Below are 18,187 nucleotides of genomic sequence, written 5' to 3'. Positions count from 1 at the left end.
ATAGTTGGGCTCACCTCCACGCATAGCACCGGTTCTGGAACCAAACTCCTGGAGAGGGGCTGGACTTTTCCTTTTCCGGAGTTGCCCAGGGTGAGAGGCGCCGGGCGGGTGTGGGGATACTCACAAGCCCCCGGCTGAGCGCCACTGTTCTGGAGTTCTCCCCGGAGAACGAGAGGGTCGCCTCTCTGCGACTGGGAATCGCAGGGGGAAAGTCTCTGACTGTCGTTTGTGCCTATGCACCAAACGGCAGTTCGGAGTACGCGGCCTTCTTGGAGTCCTTGGGTGGTGTTCTGGAAAGGGCGCCGACTGGGGACTCCATAGTTCTCTGGGAGACTTCAACGCTCACGTGGGTAACGATGGAGAAACCTGGAGGGGTGTGATTGGGAGGAACGGCCTGCCCGATCTGAACCCGAGTGGTGCTTTGTTGTTGGACTTCTGTGCTAGTCATGGACTGTCCATAACAAACACCATGTTTGAGCATAGGGAGGTTCATAAGTGTACTTGGTACCAGAACACCCTAGGCCAAAGGTCTATGATCGACTTTGTAGTTGTGTCATCAGACCTGCGGCCGTATGTCTTGGACACTCGGGTGAAGAGAGGAGCAGAGCTGTCAACTGATCACCACCTGGTGGTGAGTTGGATCAGGTGGCGGGGGAGGCTGCCGGACAGACCCGGTAAACCCAAACGTGTAGTGAGGGTGAACTGGGAACGTCTGGCTGAGGATCCTGTCCGCAAGGTCTTCAACTCCCACCTCCGGAACAATTTCTCGTGCATCCCGGGTGAGGCTGGGGACATGGAATCCGAGTGGGCCATGTTCAAATCCTCCATTGTGGAAGCTGCTGCTAGGAGTTGTGGTCGGAAGGCGATCGGTGCCTGTCGTGGCGGCAATCCAAGAACACGCTGGTGGACACCAGCGGTGAAGGAGGCCGTCAAGCTGAAGAAGGAGGCCTTTCGGGCTTGGTTGGCCGAGGGTCTCCTGAATCAGCAGGCAGGTACCGGTTGGCCAGAAGGGCTGCAGCTGCGGCGGTTGCTGAGGCAAAAACCCGGGTGTGGGAGGAGTTCGGCGAGGCCATGGAGAAGGACTTTCGAATGGCCTCAAGGAAGTTCTGGCAAACCGTGAGACGACTCAGAAAGGGGAAACAGGGCTTTTCTCAGGCTGTGCTCAGCAGGGGGGGAGAACTGCAGACCCGGACTGGGGATATTGTCGAGCGGTGGAAAGAACACTTTGAGGAACTCCTGAACCCGACCAACACGTCCTCTGTGGAAGAGGCAGAGTCTGAAGACTCAGGGAAGTCTCGTACATATGCCTGGCGGAGGTCGTTGAGGTAGTTAAAAAGCTCTTCAGCGGCAAAGCGCCAGGAGTGGATGAGATTCGACCAGAGATGCTAAAGGCTCTGGACATTGTTGGGCTGTCTTGGTTGACACGTCTCTTCACTGTCGCGTGGAAGTCGGGTACAGTGCCTGTGGAGTGGCAGACCGGGGTGGTGGTTCCCATTTTCAAAAGGGGGACCGGAGAGTGTGCTCCAATTATAGGGGTATCACACTGCTCAGCCTCCCCGGGAAAGTTTACTCCAGGGTGCTGGAAAGGAGGCTCCGTCCGATTGTCGAACCTCAGATCCAGGAGGAGCAATGCGGATTCCGTCCTGGACGTGGAACAGCGGACCAACTCTTTACCCTTGCAGGTCTGTTGGAGGGTGCATGGGAGTTTGCTCATCCAGTCTACATGTGTTTTGTGGACTTGGAGAAGGCCTTCGACCGTGTCCCTCGGGGAGTCCTGTGGGGGTACTGCGGGAATATGGGGTACCTGGTTCGTTACTACGAGCCATTCGGTCCTTGTATGACCAAAGTGAGAGCTGTGTCCGGATACTCGGCACAAAGTCGAGCTTGTTCCCAGTGCGTGTTGGCCTCCGCCAGGGCTGCCCATTGTCACCAATCCTGTTTGTGATTTTCATGGACAGGATTTCAAGGCGCAGCCGGGGGAGGAGAGTTTCCGGTTTGGGGACCTCAGAATCGCATCCCCGCTTTTTGCAGATGATGTGGTTCTGTTGGCTTCTTCAGAACGTGACCTTCAGCACGCACTGGGGCGGTTCACAGCCGAGTGTGAAGCGGTCGGGATGAGAGTCAGTACCTCCAAGTCTGAGGCCATGGTTCTCTTCCGGAAAACGGTGGATTGCACCCTCTGGGTTGGGAGTGAGTCACTGCCCCAAGCGAGGGAGTTCAAGTATCTCGGGATCTTATTCACGAGTGAGGGTAAAATGGAGCGGGAGATGGACAGGCGGTTCGGTGCAGCGTCAGCAGTGATGCAGGCGTTGTACCGGACCGTTTTGGTGAAGAAGGAGCTGAGCCGAAAGGCAAAGCTCTCGATTTACCAGTCCATCTACGTTCCAACCCTCACCTATGGTCATGAGCTTTGGGTAGTGACCGAAAGAATGAGATCGCGAATACAAGCGGCCGAAATGAGCTTCCTTCGTAGGGTGGCTGGGCTCAGCCTTAGAGATAGGGTGAGGAGCTCAGACATCCGGAGGGAGCTCGGAGTAGAGCCGCTGCTCCTTCGCGTCGAAAGGGGCCAGCTGAGGTGGCTCGGGCATCTGATCAGGATGCCTCCTGGACGCCTCCCTTTAGAGGTTTTCCAGGCACGTCCAACTGGTAAGAGGCCCCGGGGTAGACCCAGAACACGCTGGAGAGATTATATATCTCGTCTGGCCTGGGAACGCCTCGGGGTTCCCCAGGAGGAGCTGGAAAGTGTTGCTGGGGAGAAGGACGTCTGGAGGACCCTCCTTAGCTTGCTGACCCCGCGACCCGGCCCCGGATAAGCGGAAGGAAATGGATGGATGGATGGACAAAGTAATCATCACTGTACTAATATTAATAAAGACACAAAGTAATCATCACTGTACTAATATTAATAAAGACACAAAGTAATCATCACTGTACTAATATTAATAAAGACAAAGTAATCATCACTGTACTAATATTAATAAAGACAAAGTAATAATCACTGTATTAATATTAATAATGAAACAAAGTAATCATCACTGTACTAATATTAATAAAGACACAAAGTAATCATCACTGTACTAATATTAATAAAGACAAAGTAATAATCACTGTATTAATATTAATAAAGACAAAGTAATCATCACTGTACTAATATCAATAAAGACACAAAGTAATCATCACTGTACTAATATTAATAAAGACACAAAGTAATCATTACTGTACTAATATTAATAAAGACACAAAGTAATCATCACTGTACTAATATCAATAAAGACACAAAGTAATCATCACTGTACTAATATTAATAAAGACACAAAGTAATCATTACTGTACTAATATTAATAAAGACACAAAGTAATCATCACTGTACTAATATTAATAATGAAACAAAGTAATCATTACTGTACTAATATTAATAAAGACACAAAGTAATCATCACTGTACTAATATTAATAAAGACACGAAGTAATCATTACTGTACTAATATTAATAAAGACACAAAGTAATCATTACTGTACTAATATTAATAAAGACACAAAGTAATCATCACTGTACTAATATTAATAAAGACACAAAGTAATCATCACTGTACTAATATTAATAATGACTAATATTAATAATGATACAAAGTAATCATCACTGTACTAATATAATATGACAAATCTGTCAATGGAAAAATAAATATCCCTCTTCCCACGCCAGCATTCAGAGATTATACAAAAAAAACAATGAGGAAACACTAACAAAAAATCCATAACCATTAAAGTACGTTTTTTAAAGTTTAAATTAAATGTTGTTACAGTTTGTAAATGTCCTCAGATGATGTGCGCTCTAAATAAACAATATTCAAGGGGAAGTTGTCCCAAAAAATGCAGTCGTGTAACAAACAAAGTTGAACCTGTTTAATTGTTTTGATGCAGCACAATCATAAAATCATATACGTTCAGGAGAACATTCATGGTAGATTACTTACAATTGAATTAAAAGAAGACATAAACGTTTAAAAAGATTCATTTAATCAGTGTAAAATGCTGATTATTTTTTAAATAAATTTAATTTTAATACCAAAAATAGTATAATAATTTTCATATTAATATATATTACTTTTTTAGAATTCTTTTCTAGAAAACTTGCTTTGGTTTTACTGTCAAAGGTTAAAAGTTTGTGAATACTTAAAGGAATACTTTTGTAAATCAGTTACTCAGCCATGTTACCCTAAACTCTTGAAGAAAACATTGTTTTTCTCTCACGCCTCCACGGTGAACGGAGAGTCAAAAGACAGAGAAAAGTCTTGATGAATTGAAGTTAAATAAAGAATTAAAGGTAACACGGGGCGAGTAACAGAAACAAAAATGGTGGATTTGTGGGTGAAATATTCCCTTTAAACTAAAACACCTTAACCTGATCATTCAAACAATAACTTATTCTGTCAACGCCGTGAGGAACCTGTGATAGTGTTGATTAAATAAAGGTGACCTCGTCCCACATGGCTGCGTTTTCCTGCAGCGATGTGTGCCGTCGTAACGCGTTCACATCTTGGCTCTGGGAGTGTCGCTGGAGAAAAGATTCTGCTGCAGAAAAGCCAAGATCTTTTTCCAGGAGTCTTCCTGAGCGTCTGAATGGGGTTTGGTTTGTCCTCCCCACACCAATATCGCTGAAACACACAATGTCCACAAATTTAACGCAACTGGAGGGTTTTTTAATGGATACATAAGACAGAATAAAGTACATAGACGTCCACCTTTCCTCAAAGGGACAGTAGCCCAAAATATAAAATACATATATTTCCTCACGTTTTTATTAATCTACACTGTTTTGGTGGGAGTTGCCTAGTTTTAGAGAAATCGTTGTGCCAGTGACATTAATGACAACCTCTGGATTAATCATTGTTGATGGCTGAATTAAAGCTTCTGCAAAAACATTTTTTGTTTAATGTGTTTACATGTAATTCTCATCTTGACAGTGGTCAGTAAATCAAATGCTCTGACAGAAATAGAGGGCACGACACAGATAAGTGGAAAAATATCTACATTTTTGATTTACGGAGAACTGTCGCTTTAAAAAGTTTTAATTTAAGATGTAACGTGAGTTTATTCTGTGTTTTTTTTGCATTAAGCACGTTAAATTACACTTTATAACTAAAGTACATAAAAAACGTCTCCCGTAGAATCATCTAACTACTATAATCTAATTAATAATCAGTCAGCTTGTGAACGTAAAACCCCCAAATGTTAGCTTTTCACCTTTTTCTTTTGTGTTAAGTTTTTTAAACAAAGTGGCTCTGGAGTGAGGCGCGTAGGGCGGCTCGATCAGATGTCCAGTGCCCGGGTACTCAAGTCTGGTCAGCAGGTGCTCCTTCCCTGCTGCACGCATCATGTGGGCCATCTGGAGAGGTCAAAGGTCAAATCAAAACAGCACAGACTGATATCATGTCTGTGGACCAAACAGACTCATTTTACCATCTGAACCATCGCTCCTTCACTTCTAGAGAAATGCTGTTAAAGACCGCAGCTATTGATTATATTCACCATCTATTTATCTGCAGATTATTATTATTATTCACTTGGGTCAATAAAAAAATGCTGCAATATGCAATCACAATTTCCGAACTAATTTTATTGAGTATCATACTAATACATTGATCACAAACAAACAATCTCTTTGACAGTGGAAAAAAAAAAAATTGCATTAAAATATACAAATTTAAATGTGCGATACAGTGGATTTAAAGGTAAGTCAGCAAGTTGCCGTCTTTAAATAGCTTGTTTTTGCAGATTAATAGATGACTAACAAACTACCTGCTTTGACAAGTTTTTGCAAGTATAAACTGCTCTTACATCTACTTCATTGTCAGGCGTGTGTGTGTGTGTGTGTGTGTGTGTGTGTGTGTGTGTGTGTGTGTGTGTGTGTGTGTGTGTGTGTGTGTGTGTGTGTGTGTGTGTGTGTGTGTGTGTGTGTGTGTGTGTGTGTACTCACGTCCTCAGCACAGTCCACTGTGGCCAAGTTCTGATCATCGAGGCCGTTCACCAACAACATCGGACAGTTTATTTTCCCAACCTCCAAGAGAAATCAACCCAATACGTGATTGTTAGAACAAACAGATGTGAGTTGAGGGCTCTAAAGTATACCCTGCTTTATAGTCCATTTGACTCTAAATGGAGCATAATTTACTAAATGAACATCATGCTGTATTGAAGAAGACTTGAAACTAGAGATTGAGACCATAAACTCATGTTTACAATGTTTACTGAGGGAATAAATCAAGAGAGAAGTAGAGTCATTTTCTCATAGACTTCTATACAACCAGAGGAGTCGCCCCCGATGGACAGCAGAGAGAATGCAAGTTTTAAGACACTTCAGAATTGGCTTCACTTTTCATAAGATTGTTGCCAAGTAAAACGACAGAAGTATATTAATAAAGCCACAAAAATAGGGCAGCAAACATATCTATGTCTGATGTTTGATGTAAGAACTTTCAAACTTCATGTGCCGTATGACCCTTAAATGAAAGGCGGATATTTGTAGTTCAACAAGTACTTACGTCCACTTTCCGCAAGGGATCGTCGGTGATCGGTAGGCACATATCTCTCCATACCTCATGGTTGTTCTCATCCACACGAATCTTGTGAGCATCCCTGCCATCACAAGTAATTCACCATGATATCAGTCCGACTGTGTGTGTTTTGGATTCATGTTACTGACAGAATGACAGAATACCTACGCGAACATCAATAGATAGAGTCCTTTGAGGTCCGCTCCGTGCGGATAAAAGTGGTTGCCGCTGATGCAAACACAACAACGAGGCTGGAACGACAACAAAAAACAACGATGCACTTTTAAGACAACAGACCTCCATCTGGTTCTCCACTGTGTGCTATCGAGAAGTTCTGCAGGCTTTTCTAATTACAATCTCCAAGATATTTCGCGTTTAGCACTCGCCTCGATAACGCTGCTCTCGGCTGTCAGGTTAATGGTCACAATGGAGCCGAGGGAGAGACCAAAAATTCCAACTCTGTCGGGGATCACTTGAGGATGCTCACTGACGATATTAAACGCCGTCTGTGCAGAAGAAGAGGAGAAAATGTTGCTGATCCTCTTTTGTCAGTTTGTTGTAGAAGAAGACAGATGGCCTTTGACACTTTATCATATTCAGAAAAATATAAGGGGTCATGGGCCAAACAAATGTAAACGTGTAGTTACACTGCGAGAAAATCTGTGTTTTTAGACCAGAATTGATTGGCATTGATTTTCTATCAAAATAACTATGCAATACGACTAAAAATGTGCAAATTTGATATGACAGCGTTTATTGATGTGTCCACATATTACAAAAAGTATTTTCTGGATTTACTGCTAATTCAAAAATGTTAAACTTTATTACCATTCATGGCCTAGGTGCCTATTTAAACTATGATAATGGCATGTTTAAATCTGTAAATAAGTAAACAAGGCACAAATTGACAAATATTGGTGTCTGTTTGTGGCCTAATGCTGCTTTTAAATATTACAATGTAAATGTAAGATGTTTATAAGATGTAATAAACAGAACAGGTGATTTGTTTAAATAAAAACCAGCCACACCAGTTTTCTATATTGTAATATGAATAACTTAGTATGTTAATAACAAACTCAAACCTCAAAATAGTTGAGCTCTCTGTCGGCTGTCTTCAGCTCACCAGTGGTGAAATATTCCAGCGCAAAAGAGGCGTAACCGTGAGACGCCAGCAGAGCGGATCGGTACTCCAACAGCCCTCCGCCTCCGCCCCACATGTCCAACAGGCCGGGGAACGGTCCTGGACCTGAGGTTTCAAAGAGCATTCATTATGTGTTCTCACTAAAAACAAAGACTTTAAATAGACAAAGAGGAGGACATGTGTTTCTTCAGATGGACCTGGAGGTATAAACAGCGTCCCTCGCACTCCTCTGTCTCTGATCTCGATCCTCCGGACTCCTGGACCGATGTACCACCGCTCCGTCATCGCCGAGGCCAGAGGAGTTCGCTGCCTGAAGCCCTCCGTCACGTGTCCGCTGTAGGCCGAGATGTGGACCAGCTGCGGGGTGCAGACGTTTATCTTTCTCAACCTTGACGGGGGAGAAGAGATTCAAGCAGTAAGATCACGTCTTGGTTTTGTTATGCACCTGGCCTAGGGGCGCCAGGCTACACAACAAAAAGACGGGAGACAACAGTTTCCCAATCAAAATAAGTATTTAATCAAACCAAACCAATCCAAGTGCTCAAATTATAATAAAAGTATGGGATGTGGAAGTCAGTAAGTCCGTAGTGTGGAGTGTGTATGCATGAGTGGATTATAGGTGTGTGTGTTGTTTCAACATAAGTGTTGAAAGGTGTGCATGGCTATGGAGCTGAAAAGAACAGCCCCCCCCGGGAAGGACTGGGGAAGCAGACTCTTATAGGGCGTTGGCACCCGGGCCCAGGTGCACGCCAATCACTCCTAATGACCAATTAAGTAGGTCTCTGCTCCCCAGTCCTAGAAACAAATGGAAGACACAACATACAGGGAACCGTCACAGTTTTAGTAAACGTGACACAGGAAGTTAGATTTCACCGGAAGAGGCCTCGGTTCAAATCCCGACCGCGGCCATGTGTGTCGCCTGTGTTTCCACAATCTCTTTTTCTAAATCCAACCTATCAAATAAGGCAAAAAATTTGACCTTTTATAAAAAACAAAACATTAATGACAACTTACGGCAGATAACCTTAGCAGTAAATACTTTAGTGAGTTTGAAACAACAACAAAAAAACTTCACTGTTGTCTGGCAGTCAACTAATCAATTTGTCAAATCGACGGAAAATAAATCGGCCACTATTTTGAAAATCCATTAATCCATTTAAAAAATAAATAAATAAATAAATAAATTTCTTAAGAAAAGAGGTAAAAATGCAACATAAAAGTACAATTTGTACTACCTAGTCATTTGCAAGTGCCTTTATCATTTCAAATAAATGATAAAGTTTAAAATTTATCCAGCTTTTCACTTTTTGCTTCTTTTCTTTATCTTACGTGATATTAAATTGATCATTTTTATGTTGTGGACTTTTGGTCAGAACGAAAAAAGCTATTTAAAGATGCAAGTTTGGGCTTTAAGAAACTCTAACAGGTATATTTTAAGTATATTCTGAGACTTCTGACGAGGGTTCTTTACAGTTTAATATATGCTAATAAATGTTATCTTTGATTTTGTTGTTCAGTGCAAAGAATTTACAACAGATCCAGAGAATCAATATTGTTTGATTAATCATTTCAGAAGAGAATAAGATAATTAATTGTGTTATTGATTCCAGGTGATGTTTCTCAGCTTAAGTCTGCAGCTTCACAGCGCTTATTGTTTTTACCTGAGGCCTTTACGGCTTCCTGGGACGGGACGCATACTCCACAACAAACCCATGGCTTCTTTACCCGAGTACGTTCCTCCAAAACTGAGATCCTCTGAAACTACAAACAAAAAAATAAATGTCAACAAAAGAAAATATACAAAAAAGCCAATAAGCAAATTAGCGGTAAAGAAAATCACAGACATCTGATTTATTGTGTTCAGAATTTAAATTAGATTTAAAAACACACTTTAAGATTTTAAAAAGTCATTTTGAGGAGATAAAAAAAAGTAGGAGAACCCACGGGACACGGTTCCCCTGTGGTCGCTGACGTAGTGTCCGAAGGCCTCCCAGAAGTCCTCGTCCTCGGAGAGGTGGAGGGAGTGGAGCGTCACAGGAGAACCCGGAGGCAGATTCTGCACCAGCACCTTGAACGTCTCATCCACCAGAGCCCGAGACGGGACGACGGAGAGAAGCGTAGGGACGGCGTGGTGGACGGACATGGTGGACATTCGTCTGTGGAAGAGAATGCAAACACACACGTGCACAAGTTATGTTTCATGGAGTTGGAACCGAGGATGAGGAACGTCTCACAGGTGTCTTTTTTTTCCTCAAGAATTTTATTATTATATTTTAAACAAGGGAACAATAATATGAGTGCACAACAGATCTGTTGTTTCATCTTTGAAAGAGGAGCACAATGTGCAATATTGTCCCAATCAGCCCTCACTGAAGGGCTGAGGTTCTACGCAGAACCCTTTACTTCTGAAGAACCCTTCAGTGTGTCCACAAACACACACTATACGACATACAGTGGGTACGGAAAGTATTCAGACCCCTTTAAATTTTTCACTCTTTGTTTCATTGCAGCCATTTGCTAAAATCGAAAAAGTTCATTTTTTTTCGCATTAATGTACACTCAGCAACCCATCTTGACAGAAAAAAACAGAAATGTAGAAATTTTTGCAAATTTATTAAAAAAGAAAAACTGAAATATCACATGGTCATAAGTATTCAGACCCTTTGCTGTGACACTCATATTTAACTCACATGCTGTCCATTTCTTCTGATCCTCCTTGAGATGGTTCTGCTCCTTCATTGGAGTCCAGCTGTGTTTAATTAAACTGATTGGACTTGATTAGGAAAGGCACACACCTGTCTATATAAGACCTTACAGCTCACAGTGCATGTCAGAACAAATGAGAATCATGAGGTCGAAGGAACTGCCCAAGGAGCTCAGAGACAGAATTGTGGCAAGGCACAGATCTGGCCAAGGTTACAAAAGAATTTCTGCAGCACTCAAGGTTCCTAAGAGCACAGTGGCCTCCATAATCCTTAAATGGAAGAAGTATGGGATGACCAGAACTCTTCCTAGACCTGGCCATCCAGCCAAACTGAGCAATCGTGGGAGAAGAGCCTTGGTGAGAGAGGTAAAGAAGAACCCAAAGATCACTGTGGCTGAGCTCCAGAGATGCAGTAGGGAGATGGGAGAAAGTTCCACAAAGTCAACTATCACTGCAGCCCTCCACCAGTCGGGGCTTTATGGCAGAGTGGCCCGACGGAAGCCTCTCCTCAGTGCAAGACATATGAAAGCCCGCATAGAGTTTGCCAAAAAACACATGGAGGACTCCCAAACTATGAGAAATAAGATTCTCTGGTCTGATGAGACCAAGATTGAACTTTTGGCGTTAATTCTAAGCGGTATGTGTGGAGAAAACCAGGCACTGCTCATCACCTGCCCAATACAATCCCAACAGTGAAACATGGTGGTGGCAGCATCATGCTATGGGGGTGTTTTTCAGCTGCAGGGACAGGACGACTGGTTGCAATTGAAGGAAAGATGAATGCGGCCAAGTACAGAGATATCCTGGAAGAAAACCTCCTCCAGAGTGCTCAGGACCTCAGACTGGGCCGAAGGTTCACCTTCCAACAAGACAATGACCCGAAGCACACAGCTAAAATAACAAAGGAGTGGCTTCGGAACAAGTCTGTGACCATTCTTGACTGGCCCAGCCAGAGCCCTGACCTAAACCCAATTGAGCATCTCTGGAGAGACCTGAAAATGGCTGTCCACCAACGTTCACCATCCAACCTGACAGAACTGGAGAGGATCTGCAAGGAAGAATGGCAGAGGATCCCCAAATCCAGGTGTGAGAAACTTGTTGCATCATTCCCAAGAAGACTCATGGCTGTACTAGCTCAAAAGGGTGCTTCTACTCAATACTGAGCAAAGGGTCTGAATACTTATGACCATGTGATATTTCAGTTTTTCTTTTTTAATAAATTTGCAAAAATTTCTACATTTCTGGTTTTTTCTGTCAAGATGGGTTGCTGAGTGTACATTAATGAGAAAAACTTCTTCGATTTTAGCAAATGGCTGCAATGAAACAAAGGGTGAAAAATTTAAAGGGGTCTGAATACTTTCCTTACCCACTGTATATACCCAATGTGTGTACTAGTTTTAAACATGTTTTGAGTGATTTAACAACTGTATGCATCTTTAATTACCACGACACTTCCTGACAGCCTCCTTACCGGGTTGGAGACACGTAACCAAGGCAACCCCTTCCTGACATCATGTGACCAAACTATGATTTGTGAGGTCAGAACTTATTTAAAGAAAAAAAAGAAATGCACACGTGGACAAAATTGTTGGTACCCTTCCGTTAAAGAAAGAAAAACCCACAATGGTCACTGAAATAACTTGAAACTGACTAAAGTAATAATAAATAAAAAAATATTGAAAATTAACTAATACAAATCAGACATTGCTTTTGAATTGTGGTTCAACAGAATCATTTTAAAAAACAAACTAATGAAAATGGCCTGGACAAAAATGATGGTACCCCTAGAAAAGATTGAAAATAATTAGACCATAGGGACATGTTAAACTAAGGTGTGTCCTCTAATTAGCATCACAGGTGTCTTCAAACTTGTAATCAGTCAGTCTGCCTATTTAAAGGGTGAAAAGTAGTCACTGTGCTGTTTGGTATCATGGTTTGTACCACACAGAACATGGACCACAGAAAGCTAAGGAGAGAGTTGTCTCAGGAGGTTAGAAAGAAAATTATAGACAAGCATGTTAAAGGTAAAGGCTATAAGACCATCTCCAAGCAGCTTGATGTTCCTGTGACTACAGTTTCACATATTATTCAGAAGTTTAAGGTCCACGGGACTGTAGCCAACCTCCCTGGACGTGGCCGCAAGAGGAAAGTTGATGACAAAATGAAGAGACGGATAATACGAATGGTAACCAACGAGCCCAGAACAACTTCCAAAGAGATTAGAGGTGAACTCCAAGGTCAAGGTCCATCAGTGTCAGATCGCACCATCCGTCGCTGTTTGAGCCAAAGTGGACTTCATGGAAGACGACCGAGGAGGACACCACTGTTGAAAGCAAATCATAAAAAAGCGAGACTGGAATTTGCCAAAATGCATATTGACAAGCCACAAAGCTTCTGGGAGAATGTCCTTTGGGCAGATGAGACAAAACTGAAGCTTTTTGGCAAGTCACATCAGCTCTATGTTCACAGACGCAAAAATGAAGCATACAAAGAAAATAACACTGTACCTACTGTGAAACATGGAGGAGGCTCGGTTATGTTCTGGGGCTGCTTTGCTACATCTGGCACAGGGTGTCTTGAATCTGTGCAGGGTACAATGAAATCTCAAGGCTATCAAGGCATTCTGGAGCGAAATGTGCTGCCCAGTGTCAGAAAGCTTGGTCTCAGTCGCAGGTCATGGGTCCTCCAACAGGATAATGACCCAAAACACACAGCTAAAAACACCCAACAATGGCTAAGAGCAAATCATTGGACTATTCTGAAGTGGCCTTCTATGAGCCCTGATCTAAATCCTATTGAACATCTGTGGAAGGAGCTGAAACATGCAGTCTGGAGAAGGCACCCTTCAAACCTGAGACAGCTGGAGCAGTTTGCTCACGAGGAGTGGGCCAAAATACCTGTTGGCAGGTGCAGAAGTCTCATTGAGAGTTACAGAAATCGCTTGATTGCAGTGATTGCCTCAAAAGCTTGTGCAACAAAATATTAAGTTAAGGGTACCATCATTTTTGTCCAGGCCATTTTCATTAGTTTGTTTTTTAAAATGATTATGTTGAACCACAATTCAAAAGCAATGTCTGATTTTCATTAGTTAAGTTTCAGTAAATTTTTATTTATTATTACTTTTGTCGGTTTCAAGTTATTTCAGTGACCATTGTGGGTTTTTCTTTCTTTAACGGAAGGGTTCCAACAATTTTGTCCACGTGTGTGTGTATATATATATATATATATATATATATATATATATATATATATATATATAAAAGGTTCTTCATCTTCGGAGTACTACAGGAAGGTGCTTCAAGTCAGGTTTAATTTTTAAAGAAGAGAAATAAGTGAATAATAAATAAATAAATATATATATCAATATAACTTTCTGACAAAACAAACCAAAGACACAAAAAGACGAGGAAATGATTCTTAAGTTTGATGAATGTTATTTCAGGAAAGGTCTTTTGTGTATTTAAGTAGTGGAACTCTGCTTTTTGAGTGCTGGACTTTTACTTGTATTCAAGTATTTTTACATTGATGTATTAGTATTTTTACTTGTCAGTTGTGGAAGTATTCAAGTACTTAAGTGCAACTCTGAGGTACTTGTACTGTGCTTGAGTATTTCCACTTTTATTTAGTATAGTAGTATTATTATTATATAGTATTTCTACTTTTCAGAACAGAAGATCATTAATAAAACTATGATTATGCATAATCACAGTATAATGCATCATGCACCATGAGTATGTGTACTTGTACTTGCATATTGCAGTGCTTTTAAAGTAGTTTGCTAGTGTACTAGTACTAACCTGAGGTCAGGATGATGATCAGATACTTGTAGTTTTCGTCTGTGTCAGTGAGGGAGAGACGTTCATGTTCAGTACTTGTTATTTGTTGACAAATTGTGACATTGCATGTGTGCAATTGTGCAATAAAAACAAAGACAAAAAGCTAAACCCGACGCCATGCTGCAGCACTGGTTTGTTATGGAGGGGCTAAGCCACGCCCCCTTCCTGAAGCTTTTAAAAAGATACTTTGTAACATCAACAAAGTTGCAATTTGTTGCAAAACTGTTAAACTACAAGGAGAGATGCAACTACAAAGACTACAAACCACAGAAGGCAGTGTGAGTGATACCTGTGTGTTCTGCTGCAGGATTTAGTCACAGCAACAACTTTAGAGAAGTCAAAACGAAAGTGTCGAGGAGAGAAGAGGAGAGAGGAAAGGAGGGAATCCTTTCCTTTGTAGCGTCATGTGAAGCGACGTCTGTTTCTGATGACAGCAATCAGTCTGCTCTAACAGCTGGAGAGACTTTAGATTTTATGTCTGCACACATGATCACTGTACTAATATTAATAAAGACACAAAGTAATCATCACTGTACTAATATTAATAATGACACAAAGTAATCATCACTGTACTAATATTAATAATGACACAAAGTAATCATCACTGTACTAATATTAATACAAAGACTGTACTAATAAAGACAAAGTAATCATCACTGTACTAATATTAATAATGACACAAAGTAATCATTACTGTACTAATATTAATAAAGACACAAAGTAATCATCACTGTACTAATATTAATAAAGACACAAAGTAATCATCACTGTACTAATATTAATAAAGACACAAAGTAATCATCACTGTACTAATATTAATAAAGACAAAGTAATCATCACTGTACTAATATTAATAAAGACACAAAGTAATCATCACTGTACTAATATTAATAAAGACAAAGTAATCATCACTGTACTAATATTAATAATGAAACAAAGTAATCATCACTGTACTAATATTAATAAAGACACAAAGTAATCATCACTGTACTAATATTAATAAAGACACAAAGTAATCATCACTGTACTAATATTAATAAAGACACAAAGTAATCATCACTGTACTAATATTAATAAAACACAAAGTAATCATTACTGTACTAATATTAATAAAGACACAAAGTAATCATTACTGTACTAATATTAATAAAGACACAAAGTAATCATTACTGTACTAATATTAATAAAGACACAAAGTAATCATTACTGTACTAATATTAATAAAGACACAAAGTAATCATTACTGTACTAATATTAATAAAGACACAAAGTAATCATCACTGTACTAATATTAATAAAGACACAAAGTAATCATTACTGTACTAATATTAATAAAGACACAAAGTAATCATTACTGTACTAATATTAATAAAGACACAAAGTAATCATCACTGTACTAATATTAATAATGTACTAATATTAATAATAATCATCACTGTAAAAAGTAATCATTACTGTACTAATATTAATAAAGACACAAAGTAATCATTACTGTACTAATATTAATAAAGACACAAAGTAATCATTACTGTACTAATATTAATAAAGACACAAAGTAATCATTGCTGTACTAATATTAATAATGAAACAAAGTAATCATTGCTGTACTAATATTAATAATGAAACAAAGTAATCATTACTGTACTAATATTAATAAAGACAAAGTAATCATCACTGTACTAATATTAATAAAGACACAAAGTAATCATCACTGTACTAATATTAATAAAGACACAAAGTAATCATTACTGTACTAATATTAATAAAGACACAAAGTAATCATTACTGTACTAATATTAATAAAGACACAAAGTAATCATCACTGTACTAATATTAATAAAGACAAAGTAATCATTACTGTACTAATATTAATACAAATAAACTGTACTAATATTAATAAAGACACAAAGTAATCATTACTGTACTAATTAATAAAGACACAAAGTAATCATTACTGTACTAATATTAATAAAGACACAAAGTAATCATTACTGTACTAATATTAATAAAGACACAAAGTAATCATCACTGTACTAATATTAATAAAGACACAAAGTAATCATTACTGTACTAATATTAATAAAGACACAAAGTAATCATCACTGTACTAATATTAATAAAGACAAAGTAATCATTACTGTACTAATATTAATAAAGACACAAAGTAATCATCACTGTACTAATATTAATAATGAAACAAAGTAATCATTACTGTACTAATATTAATAAAGACACAAAGTAATCATTACTGTACTAATATTAATAAAGACACAAAGTAATCATTACTGTACTAATATTAATAAAGACACAAAGTAATCATCACTGTACTAATATTAATAATGACACAAAGTAATCATTACTGTACTAATATTAATAAAGACACAAAGTAATCATCACTGTACTAATATTAATAAAGACACAAAGTAATCATTACTGTACTAATATTAATAATGAAACAAAGTAATCATCACTGTACTAATACAATATGACAAATCTGTCAATGGAAAAATAAATATCCCTCTCACCACGCCAGCATTCAGAGATTATACAAAAAAACAATGAGGAAACACTAAAAAAAAATCCATAACCATTAAAGTACGTTTTTTAAAGTTTATATTAAATGTTGTTACAGTTTGTGCCTCACATACAATAATACTCACAACGTTTGTTGAGTTGCGTAGACCTTACGTTCGTTTTATTTACTAAATTAACTATTTGTAGTTATTTTACCATGATGTTTTTTTTTTACATAAAGTCTCATATTTTAAAAGTATTTAGAAATACCTAATCTGTGATTTATAGTTATATTATTATTAAATTATTATTATTATAAGCAGTTATAGAAAAAGTATGAATTAAATAAAAGTAGGCTACCAATACCATACTGTAGAATTACTATTATAATTTTATAATGGCATGTCTCTTACTTTTATATTGTTATTGCCTTTATTGTTTCTGTTTTTACCATGTAAAGTGCCTTTCAGAACCTTTTAAAAAAAAAGAATTTTACTGGAGTTAGGGTTAGGTTTTATACTACAAAAGTATGAGCATCAAAATATACTCAAAGTAACAAAAGTTAAAAGTACTCATTATGAAATCACATATGAACAGTTTCACCAAAACAACTCACAGAGTTTGACGTTGCCAGCAGGTCCACGAGGGCTCAGGGATAATAAAATGCCTGTGAGCCCTCTGGTGGACTTTAAACCCTTTCCTTAAGTTAGCGGTCCTTAAAGGGGACTTTCACTTGCAGATATCGCACAGAGACACGTTGATTTCACCCAGATGTAGCTGCTTATCTCTGGGATGAAAGTAAACATTGACTCAGCAAAAGGATAAGGTCATTTTGATTTATTTTCAAGGGAATTAGATGGACAAAGATGATATTGTCTTTGTACAATTGGTTATATATAAATAAATATAACAAGGAATGGACTCTTAACCAAACGTGACACTTGTATTACACAGTGTTGCCTGTTACTTATAAAAAACAACAACTCAAGGTCGGATTTGTCATTAGGTCAGAGGTGTGTTCAATATCAGAACTGTCATCGTTGTGCAAGAATATCACGTTTTAGTTGCACCCATAATGCCATAAATATATCACACCTGCACATGTTAGCAATCATCTGCAGTCGCATCCCAATAATCAAGGATGATAGAGATTGTAGCCCTCATGGAAAATGTTTCATAATAATTATTGGATAAAATAATATTAATATTATAGTAAAAATCTTAAAATATCCTCACACAAGGCAGCACATTTTTTAAATGAAACATGAAATAATCTGTTAGAGAACTTGAAGGTTACACAAGACAAAATTTCTTTCTTTAGAATCTATAGTGATTTTGTGCATGCGCAGTATTTTGTATAGGTAGAAGTTAAACATGAAGTACAGGATATTATCTTATTAGTTGTAAGTTTGATTGTGACATTGTGCAAGGAAATGAAG

General features: G+C 38.9%; 1 protein-coding gene across 5 annotated transcripts; it reads right to left on the bottom strand.

The window, feature by feature from the left end:
• Nucleotides 1-3,886: 3,886 nt before the first annotated feature.
• LOC129112347 (peroxisomal succinyl-coenzyme A thioesterase-like) lies at nucleotides 3,887-17,396 on the bottom strand. 5 transcript variants are annotated; one of them, XM_054624408.1, is made up of 14 exons: nucleotides 17,365-17,396; nucleotides 14,524-14,688; nucleotides 14,196-14,234; nucleotides 12,910-12,980; nucleotides 9,639-9,850; nucleotides 9,356-9,455; nucleotides 7,892-8,082; nucleotides 7,636-7,799; nucleotides 6,940-7,059; nucleotides 6,722-6,804; nucleotides 6,542-6,635; nucleotides 5,977-6,057; nucleotides 5,244-5,385; nucleotides 3,887-4,654 (listed from the first exon to the last, which is right to left on the bottom strand). In XM_054624408.1, exons 5-14 carry the CDS (start codon nucleotides 9,844-9,846, stop codon nucleotides 4,530-4,532), a joined length of 1,308 nt encoding a protein of 435 aa, XP_054480383.1. In that variant the 5' UTR covers nucleotides 9,847-9,850; nucleotides 12,910-12,980; nucleotides 14,196-14,234; nucleotides 14,524-14,688; nucleotides 17,365-17,396; the 3' UTR covers nucleotides 3,887-4,529. The 5 variants fall into 5 exon arrangements, with proteins under 5 accessions (XP_054480383.1, XP_054480382.1, XP_054480384.1 ...); XM_054624407.1 differs by lacking the exon at nucleotides 12,910-12,980; XM_054624409.1 differs by lacking the exons at nucleotides 12,910-12,980; nucleotides 14,524-14,688 and having other exon boundaries at nucleotides 17,365-17,388.
• Between the last annotated feature and the right edge of the window lie 791 nt (nucleotides 17,397-18,187).

Source organism: Anoplopoma fimbria, chromosome 23 (genome assembly GCF_027596085.1).
Source record: "Anoplopoma fimbria isolate UVic2021 breed Golden Eagle Sablefish chromosome 23, Afim_UVic_2022, whole genome shotgun sequence".
Classification (NCBI taxonomy): Eukaryota; Metazoa; Chordata; class Actinopteri; order Perciformes; family Anoplopomatidae; genus Anoplopoma; species Anoplopoma fimbria.
This window is presented reverse-complemented; position numbering and strand designations above follow the sequence as displayed.